A 17,898-nucleotide genomic window follows, 5' to 3' on the forward strand; every position below is an offset into this window, starting at 1 on the left:
AAGCAGGAGGGATTCAGGTGAAAATAAAGCAGTCCAGACATATTTTATTTTGTATTTTGATTCAGTTTCATATTCATAAATGTTGCCAGTGATTTTCAGATGCAGTTTAAAGCTGCAGAAAAAGTGAAACTTCTGGGGTTTTTTTCTTTTGTGAAATGCTACAACAACCACATCACCACCACCATCGGAGATCATCCCTGTGTTAGAAGAAAAACTAGTTCTAGTTAAGTGAGTTCTCTGAAGAACCTCTTTATCCTTTATCCTGGTTCTTTAAGCTTTATAATGAACCTATTGACTGACTTGTTAGTAATAAGTAACTTTACTGAATGAAAGTAATTTACCCAGTGTTGCATTTAAAATTAAAGGACCAGTGTGTAGGATTTAATGGCGTCTAGCGGTGTAGGTGAAGAAGATGTAGAAGTGAAAGAGCCAGTGTTTCGTGTCTCTATGGACTACTGTAGAAAAAAGGTGGTTCAACATTGATGTTCCTCTATGGCATCTCCATGAAGAACCACTTCAGGTTCTGACTCAACCTTTATTTTTAATAGTAATACACACAAACCTTTCATGATAAGTTATAATACTCTCCAACTACATGCTCCAAAACACAAGAACCCGAGTTATAAATTACACACATGCACAACTTGCACTATATAATTAGCATAATTCCATCCTGTCTGTCTGCATGAAAAGCACAGGTGTTGCTAATAACATTAACAACGGTTCCACTCTATTCAAGTGTCTCACTGAGCCGTGACAGTGGGCCAGCATGCACAATACCAGGACTCTGAAACTGATGCAGCTAAATGGAATTCAGTCGTCATTCATTTTATTATTTACACCTGTGTTTCCTAATGTGACGTGTCATAATCCCCTCCATGAAAAAAATCAAGTCATTGCAGCTTTAAATCTTCGCTGGATAATCATATCAGTCATGTTCTAAAAGTTGTGTGATAGGAGCAGCCAGTATTTGTGCTCAAGACTTTACCCAAAATGCATTTTGGATTTTCAGGTGCCCAAACTGTTATTATACTTATATATACTGTTACGTATATACAGTCACAGCAACAATAGAGTTTTTCACAGCAGCCATTTTGACATGAAATAGTAGGTTTCCAATGATACCAATTAAGGTTCAGTTCCATTTAGGTCAAACAGAGTCAGGGTGCTACTGTTGTGATGTCACCCGCATCTTTCTGAAGCTGAAAATATGCTGCGCTGGCCACCACCTGTACTCCGCCTCCTGGATAATATGGACAAAGACGTGGATCATCGGTGGACCTGAGGCGGGCTGAATGACGCCTGACTGCTCAAACAAGCCATCTGTAACCACACCCACCTGTCAATCAAAGTGTCCACGCTGTTAATTCTGTATAACTTTAAGCCTTGTAATCTGAACAGGTGAGTTGTATATAAATTCATCCTCAGTACAGTTGTCATGAATGGGGAAATTAGCTACAGAGACCAAAAGTGTTTTTTGTACCAGGCTGTAAACATGTTTATTTCTGCTGTGAAGTTGGACATTTTAAGATAGGGACTTGGAAGGTGAAGTTGAAATGTTCTGCAGCCACCCTCAAGTGGATGTTTGATGAACTGCAGTTTTTGGCACTTACACATTGATGTTTGAATCTTAATTAGCATCCTTGGTAACACCTGTGTTAACCCTATTATTTAATGTCAAAGTGGCTGCTGTGAAAAAGTCTGCTACTGAGTAAAAATGTATGTGAAAAAGTGTATCTTAATTGTTTGAGGAAAACACATTTGTAATAAAAGCTCAGCTGGTAAAACAGATGGAATAACTGTGATCAGGGTCTTTACCTTGTTAAAAAAAAAATCACAGATCGTTATTGTCTTTGCAGGACATTTACATTTCTGCTGATCAGTAAACAAAACAGAGAATAATCGTTTCAGTAGCCTGGAGAAACTAGTTCTCATACATTTGAATGACTTGCAAAGCCTTGAAAATGGCTGCATGGAGGTAAAGTGAGCTTAATATCTGCTTCATTTGATTGTTGTTTCATAAAGGCAATACATCATAACAAATAAACTCTGATGGATTACTTAACTCTCTCGTCATTTTTGGTGTCATGAAAAAAGAAATAAATAAAAACCTGCCTGTAAGGAGGGAAACACATTCAGTACTTTAAAAATCTTTCTCTGACGTTTACAGGAAGTTTCCGGTTAGGCTTTTGTTTATAATTTAGACTTCATCTGTGGATGCGAGTGTGACCTTGTGCAGCTTTGAGCTGTCTCAGCAGAGCGTCTGACCGTGGTGGCTGACGCAGCGAGACGTCTGCCTGTTTGGGGACAGAGGGTGTATGTAGGTCAGCCATGGGCCTGCATGCTGTGACAGCAGCACGGTCACTGTGCTGTGCAGCAGGACAGGGATTGGAGTGGACAGAGAGAGCCAACGTGGAGAGAGGGCCCCCCTCACACGTCAGCACCAATACTTCCTCATTTGGCCCCTTAAACACTTTGACATTATCAGGCCAGTCAGAGCAACGTCCGCCCTCATTATTCTCACCTTTGGTACAGCAGCAAAATGGGCAAAGAGAGGCAAGAGAAGAAGAAAGTGGCAGAAATGCACTGAGTGGACATCAGATGATGGTGCATGTCTGAAATGTTGGGCTGTTCATTTGATAAGTACGGTCGCGTCCATGCCAACACACTAACACTAGTGATGTTCAATGACATCAAAATGATAATACAGAGCTGGAAAACCAACAGAGAAACATCCATCACGACTCGCAAAGCACTCCAAAGATTTTTTAATAAAATGATTATTACCGTCTGTACCAAGTACAGGCAAACAGGGCCATATGTTATTTAAATCCTCATTTAAATGTATTCATTACACAAATTAATCCTTTGAACACGTCTTTTATTGAAAAAGAGTCGGAGCACAGTTCACAATACAAACTGTCAGATCCTGGAGATGATGACATACTGCCATCTAGGGGCTCAAACACAGAGGCTCAGCTGTTGTATAAAAAACAAAAACATGGTTCCTGATGCTTTCAAATGTTTAGATTTGATGTTTGAGATCATTTTATAGAGTGTCAATGAAACAGCATCAGACAGAGCAGAGGGATAACTTACTGAAAATAACAGCTTCATATAAAAAGTGTGTATTCTAAACGTCGTTGCTGCAGGTGAGTCTCGGAAATGGAACAAATGTTTGGATGAGGGAATGATAATGAAGCGGCTCATCGGTTGTAAGGGTGCATTGAACCGGACGCAGATTTGATGTTTGTCTTGATGCTGCTCGGCATTTTACCTGAGGAGGAAAAACATGGAGAGAGAAATGACTACAGACGGACACACACATGACTGTTCCAAGCTGTTGATGAAAACAGAAAAGTCAAAACAGCTTGAGGTACAATATGTGGTTAATATAAAAGAAAAGCGTTGTGTTTGTATAACTGGATAGAATGAAAATGCATGGGAGGACTCCATGCAGAAAAGTCTGGTTTTCTTTTAGTTTAATAATCCTTAATATTCAAGTGAAAACAGTATAAATATGTTACGTTTCACCTTCTCAACTCCACTGATTTTTGGAAACATTCTGAGTTTGCTGCCTGTCACACATTAAGTTGGGACAGAGAACGTCAAATGTTGAACTTTGCTCAGAAACTGTTTGGATCATTCCTCAGGTAAACGGGTTCATTATAGGACAAGGTGAGGTTCACCACTGTGTTAAAAAATGTCCCACGGTTAAAGAACGTTTGCCAGTAATGAGTTGCAATTCATTTCTGGGTTTCACCATCTACAAATCCAGAATGTCAGTTAAAGATTCAGGGAATCCAACACTGAATGTCCTCACACAGCTCTGGATTAAACCCCGTCTGGACCTGAGCTCATCTGACATGGACTCATGGACAGTGGGAAAGTGTGCTGCAGTCTGTCAAACTGCTTTTTTTTTTTTTTTTTTTTTTTTTGGAAAACAGGGATCAAAGAGGAAAATGAGCAGAGCAAAGCCAGGGACGTCCCTGTTTATTCCAGTGGAACAATGCCAGGCCACATTCTACACGTTACAGCAGTGTGACTACAGTAACAGTAATAATGTGGCTAGCACACTTATTACAGTAATGCAGACTGGACTAGTGAGCAACTCAAGTAATATATCAAGCAGGATTGTGAAATAATGAAATATTTATTCAATAAATAAACTTTCAAACACTTGAGGAGTGTTAAAAGAAAATGTGATGTAACAGTAATAAACACGCTGCGTTGTGGGCATCAAATTCAACATGTGTATAGAGTGTATATTTATGTTTGACACACAAATAAACAGTTCCCTTTAAAAAGTAACAGGCTCATTTCTGCCTCGCCTTTAAGTGCTAGTGGCTGAAAAAAACATTTGGTCAAGTCAGACAGCAGCACCACTTCATACAGGAAGTCATAGAAACATTTACCCAAGCTGACTGATCTAACATGACTCGGTCTATCTAATAACTGTTTAAAATATGTGTATACTTTGTCAACATGCACAGGGAGATGAAGAGCTTAACATCAGTACAGAAAACAAACACTGAAATACTAACCCAGCTCTCCAGGTCTCCTACCTGGCTGCCCTTGCGGCTGTTGAGCCACAGATCCTCCCATACCTGCTTGCTGGGCTGAACCACCGCCAATGGTGACCTGCTGTAAGGTCGGGCCTCCACTCATCATGGGCCCTTGTCCTGGATGTCCAGGGGCCACTGGACCTGGAGGCCTACATTTGGAAAGCCCCTTTCCAAACGCGACAGCTCCGACCAGCGCGTTGGTGTCGGCGGGGTTGAAAGACGGTTTGTTCTGTCGTATTGCTGGAAAAAACAAAAGAACTCAAATCAACATATTTAAATTTAGAAATGAATTTGAGATGAATTTTCTGGATGGTGAAAGTGTGACATACCTGCACTTTCTGCATCTCTGTCATCACGAGGATTGTTGAGCTTCTCTAGCAGATTTGAACATAGTTTGTTCAGCGTCTGGATCTGTTTCTGTTGATACAGGTTTAAAAAAAATCCTGTGATCAATTATGAAAGTGACGATGCAACGACAACATCGATCCACTCCGTCAATACGATGACTAACTGACCTGTGCCACCTCTGGGCCGATCCGTGCTGCCTCTGCACTCAGCTGTTTCTCCTGCTCCTCCACCTCTGGATCGGGCTTGGTCCGCAGGTAGTCTGGAACAATCTCATGGCTGAAGACTGGGACACGCTGCTCCGTGAGTTTCTGTGAGGGAACAAGCAGAGGGTCAGGGCTGTAGCGATACACTAACGATACGATGTGATACACAATATTCAGCCAGATACGATTTGATACGATTCGATACGATGACATAATTTTCTGAAAGATTTTACAGGGACAGTGTGATTTTGGTGACATCTTGTGAGTGTTCCATTGACTTGGATTGAATTAACTGAACTGAAAACTGAAAGCATCAGTTACACAATATATGGCTCTAGTCTACAGCTTGCAAATGCTGGACAAAATGAATGAAAATGCATGGTTTTATTTTAGTTTAATAATCCTTATATTCACATGAAAACAGTACAAATATGTTACGTTTCACCTTATAACTTTACTGATCTTTGGAAACATTCTGAGTTTGCTGCCTGTCATACATAAAAAAAAAAAAAAAAAAAAAACACATCTGGTGGAAGAAGACATGTCAGTCAGCGGATTTGATACTCACTGCTAAATCCTCATCCCGGTCTGGAGACAGAAGCAGTGGGATGATAACCTGGTTGCGAAAGGAAGGCGTCTTCTCGTTCTTGAGCAGTTTATTGATCGTGTTCAGCTGACCGGATAGAAGAGCGAAGTTGTCCAAAACAGAAGGCCTGAATGAAATACACAAATACACGTCATGACATCTGCAAGCCTGACAGCTGTGGACGACAGCGTTTCTTTACCCTGCATCGATTGACAGGAAATACAAACATCCCACGCACAAGGAAGGCACTAAATCCAAACATGGACTTTAAACATGGCTTGAAATGTTTCCAAAGAGATTAGTTCAGCTGAAGTCTGCTGGAGGTTTGCATCAGGAGATTACAGGAATATGAGGGGAGTTCACCCAGACTGGCTTTGTACAACTTTATTTGTAAAAAAGCACGTTTTCATTTGAGTCCCCTCATCGTAAAGATGTTTAAATGATGTGCATATTTAATATAGCACAATCAAACGTTGACCTGAAAATCTGTGTGTGTGTGTTTGTGTGTGTGTGATCCAGAGATGTTGAAGCTGGTTCATACAGGATGTGAAGAATGGACACTGGCTGGTGTCTAAGGACAGTTCAAAAGCCCTACATTCAACACAGCTAATTAGAACAGATAGAAAATTCATGAAGCACAAGTGAATCTAATTAATATATTAATATATCATCTCATGAATGATTGATTATCTAACCAGAAAACATTGCTGATTATGGAGTTCTAGCTAAAAACCAACACAGACTTGTATTTATTTTACTATCCACGGCACAGATTGAAACTTTTGACGTTCATTTGTAATAAAAAGCTTTACTCACCACGTCAGTCGCTCGTACTCGTTCTCCAGCTTGTAGATGAAACTGTGCAGAGCGTTTTTAACGTGAGCCACCCGAGAGATGAGCGAGTCCACCGAAGCCTCCAGCTGCTTCTCCTCCCGCTGCTGAGAGGAGAAAGGAAAACTCTCACCTTCATCTTTTTTTAAAAATTCTTTTAATTAACCCAGTTAAAACAAGATGTCTCATAATGATTTTCCTCCCTTCTCTACATTTCCCACATTCTATTATACTTTTGAAACTTTTCTCCACTCTTCCTGTCCTCCACAACCCTGCCATCATCCCTTCCCTCTCCCTTTCATATCCATGACATTCAACCATCACATGCTCCACTGTCTCTCTCTCCACAGCTACATAGACCAGTTGGATGGTTCCCTACTATGTTGAGTGTGCTATTCAATCTACTGTGCCCTATTCTTAGTCTGCTCATTGTCACTTGCTCCACTCTGATACCTCCACAACACCCCACCTCACCTACTTCATCTTGTAGTTTATATAAATGTCTCCCCTTCTTCCAATGTTGTTTCCATTGATTAATTATTTCTTTCCATATGAAACTTTTTCCTTCTGCTTTTGATCATTTTACTTTCACTTCCACCTCCTCTTTCTTTGCTGCCTCCTCAGCAGTTTTATCTGCTTTTTCACTCCATTGTATCCCTAAGTGAGCTGGACTCACATGAACATTATTCCCTCCCCTGCTGTGTTAATCTGGATGTTTTTAACAGTATTTCATATTTCCTGCTGTGTTTTTAATGCTCAAGAGTGATGAATCACTACATATGACTGTCCTCCTGTCCTCCACCCATTCTATTGCCAGTAATACTGCACATAGCTCCACCGCATATATGCTTAAATGATCAGATGTTCTCTTTGACATTGTGATATGACTGAACCACCACTGCTGCGCCTGTTTTTGGATCTTTTGATCCATCTGTGTATGTAAACATATTCCCCATACTTTCCATCTGTGTAGTTATAAAATTCCTGTACTAGGTCCACTGTTTGATTTCTTCTCTTGATGTTCATATTTATAGATCTACGCTTGCTTCTTGTATCATCTATTCTGGTCTTGTTGTCCGCAGAACTGTATTTAACTCAGTTCCTCTGTCACAGATCAAACTGTTCAACTCTTCATCAGTCACACAGCTACCACAGCTAGCTGTTAGCATCACCCGTTCTAGCGGCTAGCTCACGTTAGCTACCGGTAGCCCTACAAAATAAGTCGACCGGAAGGAGCGAGCACAGGTTAAAAGTACCCGTGACTAATTCAACAACGCGTCCTGTTTTAATTTCAAACCCATGCTCGTTAAAATTATGTTACCTGCATTGTTGAACCGCAAACTAAAGATGAACCCCTCAAAACAATCAAGGCAGAAACACTTCCGGTTCACGGAGACAAAATAAAAGCACGTTCTACATGGAACTACAACACACATATTTCAAATGTATAAAAATGCGTCCAAAACAATAAGCCTAGTTTATAAAATCAAAACAAAAACTACAGCAGGGCAATGACAGACTACGCAACATGGCACAGGTCACTGGGTTTAAGTGGTGTAAATATCTTATTGATATTGGGCAATCAGGGCGTCAACACTTTGAACCAATATGAAAATCATACCCAATCAGATCAGCTGATGTGAGGATCAATACTGCTAACATGTCAGATGCACATACCAGAATAAATGTTGATCATGAAAACTGATTCAGAACTGAAGTGAAAGATATTTGTTACCGTTGTGTGTGCCTATATTTATGACTGCAGGTACATATCAGTATCAGGACATGTAATACATTGTTGTTGAGCAATACTTGTCCAATAAATGGTAAATGATTGTACTTATATAGACCACTCAAAGCGCTTTTTCCACTACATATCTCATTCACACATTCATACACTGATGCCATTAGCTGTTGATCAGTTTTAGGAGCCAACCGTTCATGCGTGTTCACACACCAATAGTGAGGCCTTCAGAATTTGGGGTTCAATATTTTGCCTAAGGACACTTCAACATGCAAACTGGAGGAGCCGGGGATCGAACCAATGATCATCTAGTTAGTGGACAAACTGCTCTACCTCCCACCCCTATAACCATGTGATTATTATTGGATTAGATTATTATTGTGGAGGCTTTTATCTGCTGTGCTAGCACCTCCAGTACTTTCAGTGTGTCCCAATACTGATAAGCATCTTCACCGAGCATCAGTTAGATTATAAAAAGAAATCAGACATGTGGTGGTATTTAATGTCACAAATGATCACATTAGCAAAATGAAGGTGGAGATCGTCAGCTAGATATTTATAAAAATGTGAATACATGTTTACTGTCAGAAGCAGTATTAATTCATGTAGTGTGTCCTGTCCATCACTGTCTTATTCAGAAGAACAACAAGAAACACTCTGCATGGAAAACATTTTATTCGGATAAAAAGTGTTGTCAAACAGTGTTCCAGGAAGTCTTTAGTTTCTTTTATTGTTCAATCACAGTTCACTAAGGCTTTTGGTTCTACTCCCACACACACAACACGTAATACTTATTTAATAAGCTGTAAGGCATCAGGGTGTGTATTTCTTTAGAGTCTAAACTCTGTGAGGAGGTTAGAAGAGGCTGTCGACGTCGCCCATTTCCACGACCACAGTCTTCAGCTGCGAGTAGTACTCGATTGTCACCTGGCCGTTCTCTCTGCCAAAGCCTGATGAAGCACAGCACAGGAGATGTGTTTAGTGTTTCCTTTGCATTTACAGTGACAGGAGTGTTGATTGTGACCATTTTAAATCATAAAACATCCCACCTGAATTCTTGTATCCTCCAAATGGCACTTCCACAGGGCTGATGTTGTAGTTGTTGATGAAGCAGGTTCCTGCCTCTAGGTTTTCAGCCACGCGGTGGGCTCGAGAGATGTCCCTGCAGCCAGAGGAAAGGAAGAGATTTCAGATTTTCAGCACACAGAAAAAGAATCAGTAATCTGTATGCAACTTGTTCACATAGTTAAAATTCTGCTTCATCTGCTCTTTAGCCAGACTTTAGAAGGGGCAGACACCCCCCCCTGCACATCGGAGGGACAGTGGTGGAAGTGGTCTCCAGCTTCAGGAACCTAGGCGTACACATCTCTGATGACCTCACCTGGAGCACCAACACTTCCTGTCTGGTTAGGAAGGCACACCAGCGCCTCTGCGTCCTCGGGAGGTTGAGGAAGTAGAGGCGCTGGTTTCGTTCCATCACATGTTAAACATGTGTTGAAATGATAAATAAAACTCCTTGAATGCTTGAGACACCGCAATTGCGCAAAGAATCCCGCTTAGTAACTGCCAAACATTTATTGCTCTGTGGAAAGCCTCAACTGCAGCCAATGGAACACAGTAACCTCATTATCTTCAAGAGCAAACCGCCAGCATTGCGGATCAGTGCTTTCAACAGACTGCTGAGTAATGACAAACTCCAGTGTGCTCCCACGTGACCCCTGCTGACCTGGTGAACACTCCGGAGGCCAAGCCAAAGGTGGTGTTGTTAGCTCTCTGGATAACTTCTTCCTCTGTGTCGAAAGGCAGCACAGACATGACCGGGCCAAAAATCTCCTCCTTCACACAGGTCATGTCATCTCTGCAGTTATCTGTGGTGGGGAGAAAGGACTGGATGGAACATAGTGTGCATACAAAAACAGGTTCAGGGTTACGTGATGGTGTATCGTCAAGACACTTACCAAGTACACATGGTGACATGAAGTAGCCCCCTTTTAGTTTGGGGTCACTGGGGACAAAAGGCTCTCCTCCACAGAGCACTTTGGCTCCCTGGAGAAAAAAAAAACAGACATATGACTATGAGAAATGCCCTGAGGTGTAGTGCTAAATTCTCCTGCAGCACCACATTCAAAAGGTTCCTCTTATCTAATCTCATTATTAATACACACCTCTTTCTTGGCCTGATTGACAAATCCCAACACTTTCTCCAGGTGTGGCTTGCTGATCAGCGCTCCCATCCGGGTGCCATCAAGCAGAGGGTCACCCACGGGGATGACCGTGGTCCTCTTTACCACTTCTTCCAGGAACTGGGGCATGATCTCTCTTTGCACAAACACCCTGGTCCCATTGCAGCAAACCTATATGAACGCAAAGATAAGTTTTAACCTGTCTTAGCTGGTAAAGAGTGTGTTGCATTGGGTCGAGCTGACGGGTAGATCGTCTGTCTCACCTCTCCCTGTGTCAGGAAGTTTGCCATGAGTGCTCCCTTCACTGCGTTCTCAAACTCACAGTCTTTGAAGATAATCAGAGGAGATTTCCCTCCGAGCTCCAGAGTCACCTGCTTCACCCCCTTTGCTGACATTTCCATGACCTGAGTGCAGCAGAGCAGTCAGAGAATGTGTTTGGAACATTTTAAAAGGCAGGCATCCAAGAGCAAGTCTCTCTGAAATATAAGGATCGGTTTAGGGATAAATCTGGATATGTGGTTGCCGTGGTGGTGGCTGTCTGGGCTTGTATGACATTAAGTTTAAAATCAGAGTGCTGTATTGGCATCTGTACCTTTTTGCCTGTTGGCACACTGCCGGTGAAGGAGACTTTAGCAACCATTGGGTGATGGCAGAGCAAGGTGCCGGTCGCTGCTCCACCTTGCACCACACAGAAGAGTCCGTCGGGTACCCCCGCCTCTTTGTAGATCTCAGCCAGAATGACAGCAGTCACAGGGGTCATTGGAGAGGGCTTGAATACCATGGCGTTACCTAAAGACAACCAGCCTTTAACACTGTTCTGGTCTACACCAAGAGATACATGGCTGAGACACACATACAAACTCACCACATGCCAGAGCAGGAGCAGACTTCCATGCTGCGATCTGGAAGGGGTAATTCCATGCACCGATCCCCACACACACACCAAGAGGCTCCCTCCTGGTGTAAGCAAAGGCACCACCAGGAAGCTGGACGTGCTGACCTTCAGTGAATGAAACATGACACAAATTTAAAAACAAGTTTTGGAGCCAAAAAAAGGCAAAAAAACAACAACTCAAAGTTGACAAAAACTAAGATTTGGTGCACCCACCTGCAAGAGTACCAGCCATGCCAGCATAGTATTCAATGCACTGCCAGGCAATGTCAATATCCACCAGTGCTTCAGTGATCGACTTTCCATTGTTGATCACTTCCAGCTTTGCAATCTTCTCCCTTCTTTCCTGTTAAGTTAAGATTATGCAACAACAGTGATAGATCAGAAATATCACCTGCATCTGAGGACACACACAGCCATAAAAAGTTCATTTAGGGCCCAAATGAACTTTTTATGGCTGTGTATGGCCTAAATTTTAGGCCATAAGAGTGTGTGTATGTGTGTGTGTGTGTGTTTTCTCAATGAGTAACTAGTGTCTCACTGCATTCCTGCAGAGGTCAGTTCTGATTCATGTTGTGCAACATAGATGATACTAACTAACGCAACATCTGGATCGTCTCACCCTGATAATGCGTGCGGCCTCGAGCATCACCCGTGCCCTCTCCATGCCCGCCATCTTTCTCCATTTCAGGTAGGCTCCGTGGGCGCTCTTAATGGCCTCGTCCACCTCCTCGGCCACGCAGGGGACCATCTGACACAGGACACGGCCTGCAGGGAGAACACGGTACCATCACCAGGTATTACGATGAGTGTGTGTGTGTGTTCACCGTGTCCCTCACTGCTTTCATAGTAATAATGTATGTGCAGATCCTGATTTCTGAGTGAACATATGAGCAACATTTCTGCACTTCCATTCCAGCCTCATACATCTATTTCCAGCCCCCCCCCCCCCCCTTTATGGTGTAATAGTGAGTGTAGATAGTGGTACCCGCCCACACACTGATTCTGTTACGTAACCGTATGTCCTTACATACACCCTCTGGTTGCTGCACAGTCGCTGCACAGTTGACCTAAAAACCTCGGAATTATTAACAATAATTTTTTTGGTTGCTGTGTTTACCAGTGGCGGGTTCAAAAACCGGTTCTGCGTCTTTCTGCTGCCGGGGCTGAACTCGCTGCCCGCCCCAGTAATTCAGATGGTCCGTGACCACCACGGTTCCGGTGGAGGCTCCGGGCATGGTGTCGAGGAGAGACTGGGCCATTGTCAGAGGGTGGGCACCTAGAAGAACACAGGACAGACAGAGAGGAGTACACAACAGTTAGAGAAGTGAACTACACTACATGCTCTGCAAACTGTTACAGAGAGCGAGCGCTTAGCAGAACCAGCACGAGGGAACGTGACGCACGAGGAGGTGGACTTACCGTTAACGTTTCTGTACACGGACTAGATGAGGTCCCGGCAGCAGGTATTATATGAAGAACCTCACGCCCATGGAGGCAGACAGGACACGCCTCCATCCTCTATGGACGAGTCTCATTTCTGCTGTTTGCATCCGCCCCCGACCGGCTTCATTCACTCTGCTGTATGAAAGTCAGCTTGCTTGCAGTTCAAGTTCAAGTCAACTTTATTGTCAATGCTGCTATATGTACAGGACATACAGAGAATTGAAATTGCGTTTCACTCTTATCCCGGTGCAAACAACATAAACATGAAATATAAAATATAAGTAAAACATGTAAAAAATATAAAATAAAAATGTAAAAAGGAGGAGAAAAAGGAGTCAGAAAGAAGATGCATTTTGTTTGTGATTGGACGTGTTACAGTGTGAGCTGTAATGTGACAATGACTTTTTGTGCAAGTGAAGCATGCATACTGCACTAAGGAGAAAGGAAAAGTGATATGTGTTTCACTTTGACCTGAGGACCCTGAACCTCTGACCTGAAGTTACCCAGTTTCAGACATGCAGGCTGCCACAGCAGGAGCTTTGTGAAAGTGTAAAGATCAATAAAACGTCACCATTAACTTACATTCAACATGAAAGACAAATACAGTCTTTGTTGAGCTGGTCTTCAGGTCAAAGTTAAGTTTCTTATCAGTGAATAAGTGTGCAGAGATACTTCTGTCATATATTCAGTGGACAGAGAAGAGACAGCAGTTTATTGCCAGGCTGACAGGTTGGACTGTATTTAATAGAAGTTTCAATGAAAACTCATGACAGATGACACAATGCTGTCTGAGCTGGAAGCCAGAGAACACACTTTTCTGAAGTGACGATGTAGAAGTGTTTCTTCTTTAAACAACAGGTTTGAGCTGCAGTCTGCCATCTAAACACCTGCTCAGAGCTAAATCAGCATCTTTCATGTATCTTGTTAACAGCCAGTTAACACTGGCTACATATGCACAGCTTCATGACACTAGAAACTGGTGAAAGTAGACAATCATTAGAGGTCAAGACAATATAAACAATAGTATAATTGTATAATTATAAAGTAGGACTGGGACACCCATGATGCCGGCTGTTATGAGGGGATATACAAATCATCCAAAAAAACTAAGAATGAAAACTGGAGATGATGTTGCTATTGTTGGATACCACTTTTTAAAGTTTGACCTGAGGGTGGCACCAGAGCTACAACCATGTTAGAAAAAATAGCCAATATGACTTTCTGTTCTATACATTACATCACTTCCAGCTTTCCATTGAAATGTTTTGACCTTTGTTAGTGAAAGGGCTGACAAATGAAAAAAATAAAAGGAAGGCTGATGGAAAGAACACAGGCTTTCTACATGATCAGTCACATGTTGGGGTACTTGCTTCATCTACTGTAGATAAAGACACTCAGTGTTTCACACCTCCTTTAAATCAGAAAATGGTGCATCAGCAAGTACAAGTAACCTAAAAAACAAAACACACACACACACACACACACACACATTTATGTAACTACACACACAGGTGTAAAGCAGCTGGATACTGACACAGGTCTGTGATTGAAATTCCCCTCCCTCAGGAAAGAATAAGATTTCATTTCATTCTCTCCATCCAAGGCTGGTTTGTTCTGTTTATTCCATCATCCAGCTAGACTGTTATTACAGGTGAGAAACGTGGGAGGGTAAAATAAATTCAGGAAAAAACAACTAAATGTAATCATAAAACTTTATTAATATGTAAGAAATAAGGATAAACACAAGGACATACAATAATACTGACAAATGGATCAGATGTTACTGTGCCAATTAATCATTAAAAATCCCAAAACAATGTATGGCATGTGCTGAATACAAGGTTAACGTGTATCCTTTGGTAATCAACAGAATTAAGAACAAGCTCTAATTTCTACGTGGTACATCAAAGTTAAATAAACAAAACACAAACGAGATATCCAACAGAAGGTGGTGTAGCTGCAGCAGATAATACTCCAGCTCTGCAGAGGCAGCTGTGTCTGTGGGAGGTGGAGCTGGAACTGCGCATAGTCGCAGTGCAAGAACACTTGAACTTGTCACATGATGATGGTGATGGTTAAGAAAACTTGGCTGCTTGGGGAGGAGGTCCCAGGAAGCCTCCAGCCTGTTTTGTTGCAGCTCTGGAGGGTGCGAGGCCGAGCATCTTCTGAATGTTCTGGAGAAAAGATGCAGCACAAGACACTCTCAGGGTGGAGAAAACCAGAGATGGTTTGTTTCAACTCAGCTGTGAGTCCACTAATCGATTTTTTACTTTAATTGTTAAAAAGTAAATTTTCATGTAAAAATGGCAGAAAAAAAGTAGAAAATAATCTGCAGATTCATGGATAATGAAAATAGTCCAGAGTACTTAATCTGATATTCTTTATTATTCCTTATTGTACTCAAAACCAACAATCAAAAAGTGTTAAATCTGTAATATATACATAGTGTATATAACACCTTATTTTTCTACAATAATATATCTGTGATTTCTTATTATCCGTTTTATTTTACTTTATTTTCTTTCTGTCTCTCTGTGTTGTATCTTGAGCTGCTGTAACAAGTGAATTTTCACGACGTGTGTGGAAGTCCGTCCTTATCTTCAGTTACCTGTCTGATGGACATGGTGCAGAGGATGTAGAGAAAGATGAAGGAGCAGTCGGTGTAATCCTCGCCCAACAGGTTGCGGTGCGACAGTCCCTGGATGTAGGACAGCGGCACGAATGGCAGCTTGGCCACGACTCTTCCATCAAAGCTGAACAAAACAAAGAGATGGCAGTCAGATGCTCCAGGGCATGGTCAAAGTAGAGGAATGAAGAAGTCACAGGAGATTTAGCTGAAAATATATTGGACTTTTTCTTTTACTCAGTTTGAAAGATGAAATGTTGCAGAAACTTACATGGAGTTGAACATGCCCATCAAAGCTGTGAAGCAGAAGCCTATAGCAAACATGGACTTCATGCGCACCTACAAAGATTACACATGCAAATTAGAAATGACATTACATTTGGCTTGAGTTCTACACTGTCAAATATCACTGCATTTTGTTTTTTAGACATTTTTAGGCATTTTTCAAGCTTTTTTTTATATATATCAATTATACAAAATATTGATGGACTCATTTAGCTTCACATATTCAGTGTAAACAAAGGCTCTCTCACCATAGACAGGTCTCTGTTGTTGTTCTTCAGCTTCTCCTCTTGTCTTTCTGTAACACATTCAGAAGCACAGATCACTTATGAGAGCTGGTCACGAGAGCAGACTGTGTCCATGTTCAACTCATCAACGTTCTCTTGAATGCAGCTTCTTACTGTGTCAACTTGTTCACTGGGTTCTTACCAATTTTCTTCTTCTGTTGGCGTCCTGCAGATTCTGTGATGGTTTCCTTTTTCTTCTCAACTAACATGAAAACATCAAGAACAGGCGATACAGTCCACAGTCCAAAGACACAGAAACAATTGATTTCTAACAGTAATACAAGGTTCACTTACGTTTTTTGCTTTGTTTTTCCACTTCAGCCTTTAGCCTCTTGTACTTCTCAGTCCTGTACACTAAAACCCAGGTAATGCCTGAGGAGGGGAGCAGAAGAACACAAATGCGAATGTGAATGAAGCGGACAGAGGTAGTGTTGGATTTTCCAGCATTAAAGTGTTTGCTATTCAGCAGCTGAATTTAACGTCCCACAGAATCAGAATAGCTTTATTGGCCAGGTGCGCGCGCGCACACACACACACACACACACACACACACACACACACACACACACACACACACACACACACACACGGAATTTGACTCCAGTTTACCTTGCTCTCAATTGTACATATAGGTATAGACATACAGGTTAAAAAACAAGGGATATGACAGGTAGATGCAAAAACATAACATAAACACACGAAACATGAACATAAAAAATAACTATATACATTTTTAAAAGCATTTGCATAAATATAGATGGTGTGCAGGTGGTGGAATAAATCTGGTTTCTGCTAACGGTTGTGTTCTGTACATGAGGTAGATGGATATGACGGTATATACATACAGTATCACAGCACAGGATGTTAATTTGTTCTTGTATATACCTTATATATACCTTATATATATATATATAGTTTACAATATATATATATATCTTTATATATCTCATATATATTAATATTATATATATATATATACACACATACACACATACACACATACATACACACACACACACACACACACACACACACACACACACACACACATAATTGATGATTACTTGTTTAACTTGAACTGGACTATTGTAACAAAAATAATTTCCCCCTGGGATTATTAAAGTATTTCTGATTCTGATTCTGAAAACAACTCATGAAGAAAACTCCAGTCAACGAGAATAGAAGTATATGAGCACTATGAATTCATATTCAATTTAATTCAGTCATACTGCCTTTTTAATAAAACGTCAATAAGTGTTTGACCGTTTTCTTTACATGTCTATTCTTCATAGTTAGGCTGGGTCAAACGCAGAGGAAGAGTTTCCTGCAGGAATAAATAAAGCATCAATTAGCCCTACATTATAACAAGACTTATTGTGAAAATCTAAACCGGATGTGTTACTCCTTCCTGTCTATTTGACATTTTGGTAGCTTTCGGTAGCTAATTTCGCCGGCTAGCTATGAAATGACGGTGTGAAGAGCACATACACACACAGTTCATGAATATTATAACGGCGACGACGTTTCCTTGCTATAGAATACAAAACAGGGCGAAAATATGACGTAATAGAGTGTTTTTTGGACCGTAGTAAAACCTCTACGTGCACGAGCAGCCTGTCTGCCTGTCTGCCTGTGTGTGTGTGTGTGTGTCACCTTCAGCCAGCAGCGCCGTGCACACAGAGATGAACACGATCAGGATGGTGTCAGCGAACATGGTGCTCATGGTGACGGCGGGCCGTTTACCGAGCGCAGAGAGAGAACAGATTCGGTGTCAGAGCTTAACACACCGGGCACATCCCGGATCAGAGCGGCTTCACAGAGCCGTGTCAGCGTTACAGAGGGCACGAGCCTGCGAGAAGCACATCCGGTTCACCTGCCTCACGCTAAAAACGGAGCACGTGATAT

General features: G+C 41.7%; 3 protein-coding genes across 6 annotated transcripts; all 3 read right to left on the reverse strand.

Annotated features, from left to right (window-relative positions):
• Positions 1-2,864: 2,864 nt before the first annotated feature.
• Positions 2,865-8,009, reverse strand: med8 (mediator complex subunit 8). 4 transcript variants are annotated; one of them, XM_010734373.3, is made up of 7 exons: positions 7,855-8,009; positions 6,519-6,640; positions 5,685-5,829; positions 5,081-5,221; positions 4,895-4,982; positions 4,545-4,805; positions 2,865-3,277 (listed from the first exon to the last, which is right to left on the reverse strand). In XM_010734373.3, exons 1-7 carry the CDS (start codon positions 7,858-7,860, stop codon positions 3,207-3,209), a joined length of 834 nt encoding a protein of 277 aa, XP_010732675.1. In that variant the 5' UTR covers positions 7,861-8,009; the 3' UTR covers positions 2,865-3,206. The 4 variants fall into 4 exon arrangements, with proteins under 4 accessions (XP_010732675.1, XP_010732677.1, XP_010732676.1 ...); XM_010734375.3 differs by having other exon boundaries at positions 4,608-4,805; positions 7,855-8,008; XM_010734374.3 differs by having other exon boundaries at positions 4,566-4,805; positions 7,855-8,008.
• A 926-nt stretch (positions 8,010-8,935) lies between these two features.
• Positions 8,936-12,901, reverse strand: aldh9a1a.1 (aldehyde dehydrogenase 9 family, member A1a, tandem duplicate 1). The gene is made up of 12 exons (XM_010734376.3): positions 12,775-12,901; positions 12,473-12,631; positions 11,975-12,120; positions 11,569-11,698; positions 11,326-11,460; positions 11,053-11,249; positions 10,724-10,864; positions 10,443-10,631; positions 10,236-10,323; positions 10,004-10,145; positions 9,327-9,439; positions 8,936-9,227 (listed from the first exon to the last, which is right to left on the reverse strand). Exons 2-12 carry the CDS (start codon positions 12,612-12,614, stop codon positions 9,133-9,135), a joined length of 1,518 nt encoding a protein of 505 aa, XP_010732678.2. The 5' UTR covers positions 12,615-12,631; positions 12,775-12,901; the 3' UTR covers positions 8,936-9,132.
• A 1,591-nt stretch (positions 12,902-14,492) lies between these two features.
• Positions 14,493-17,855, reverse strand: tmco1 (transmembrane and coiled-coil domains 1). The gene is made up of 7 exons (XM_019268358.2): positions 17,647-17,855; positions 16,288-16,365; positions 16,136-16,195; positions 15,958-16,004; positions 15,696-15,763; positions 15,407-15,551; positions 14,493-14,972 (listed from the first exon to the last, which is right to left on the reverse strand). Exons 1-7 carry the CDS (start codon positions 17,714-17,716, stop codon positions 14,874-14,876), a joined length of 567 nt encoding a protein of 188 aa, XP_019123903.2. The 5' UTR covers positions 17,717-17,855; the 3' UTR covers positions 14,493-14,873.
• Between the last annotated feature and the right edge of the window lie 43 nt (positions 17,856-17,898).

The sequence above is a fragment of the Larimichthys crocea genome, chromosome XVII, assembly GCF_000972845.2.
Source record: "Larimichthys crocea isolate SSNF chromosome XVII, L_crocea_2.0, whole genome shotgun sequence".
Classification (NCBI taxonomy): Eukaryota; Metazoa; Chordata; class Actinopteri; family Sciaenidae; genus Larimichthys; species Larimichthys crocea.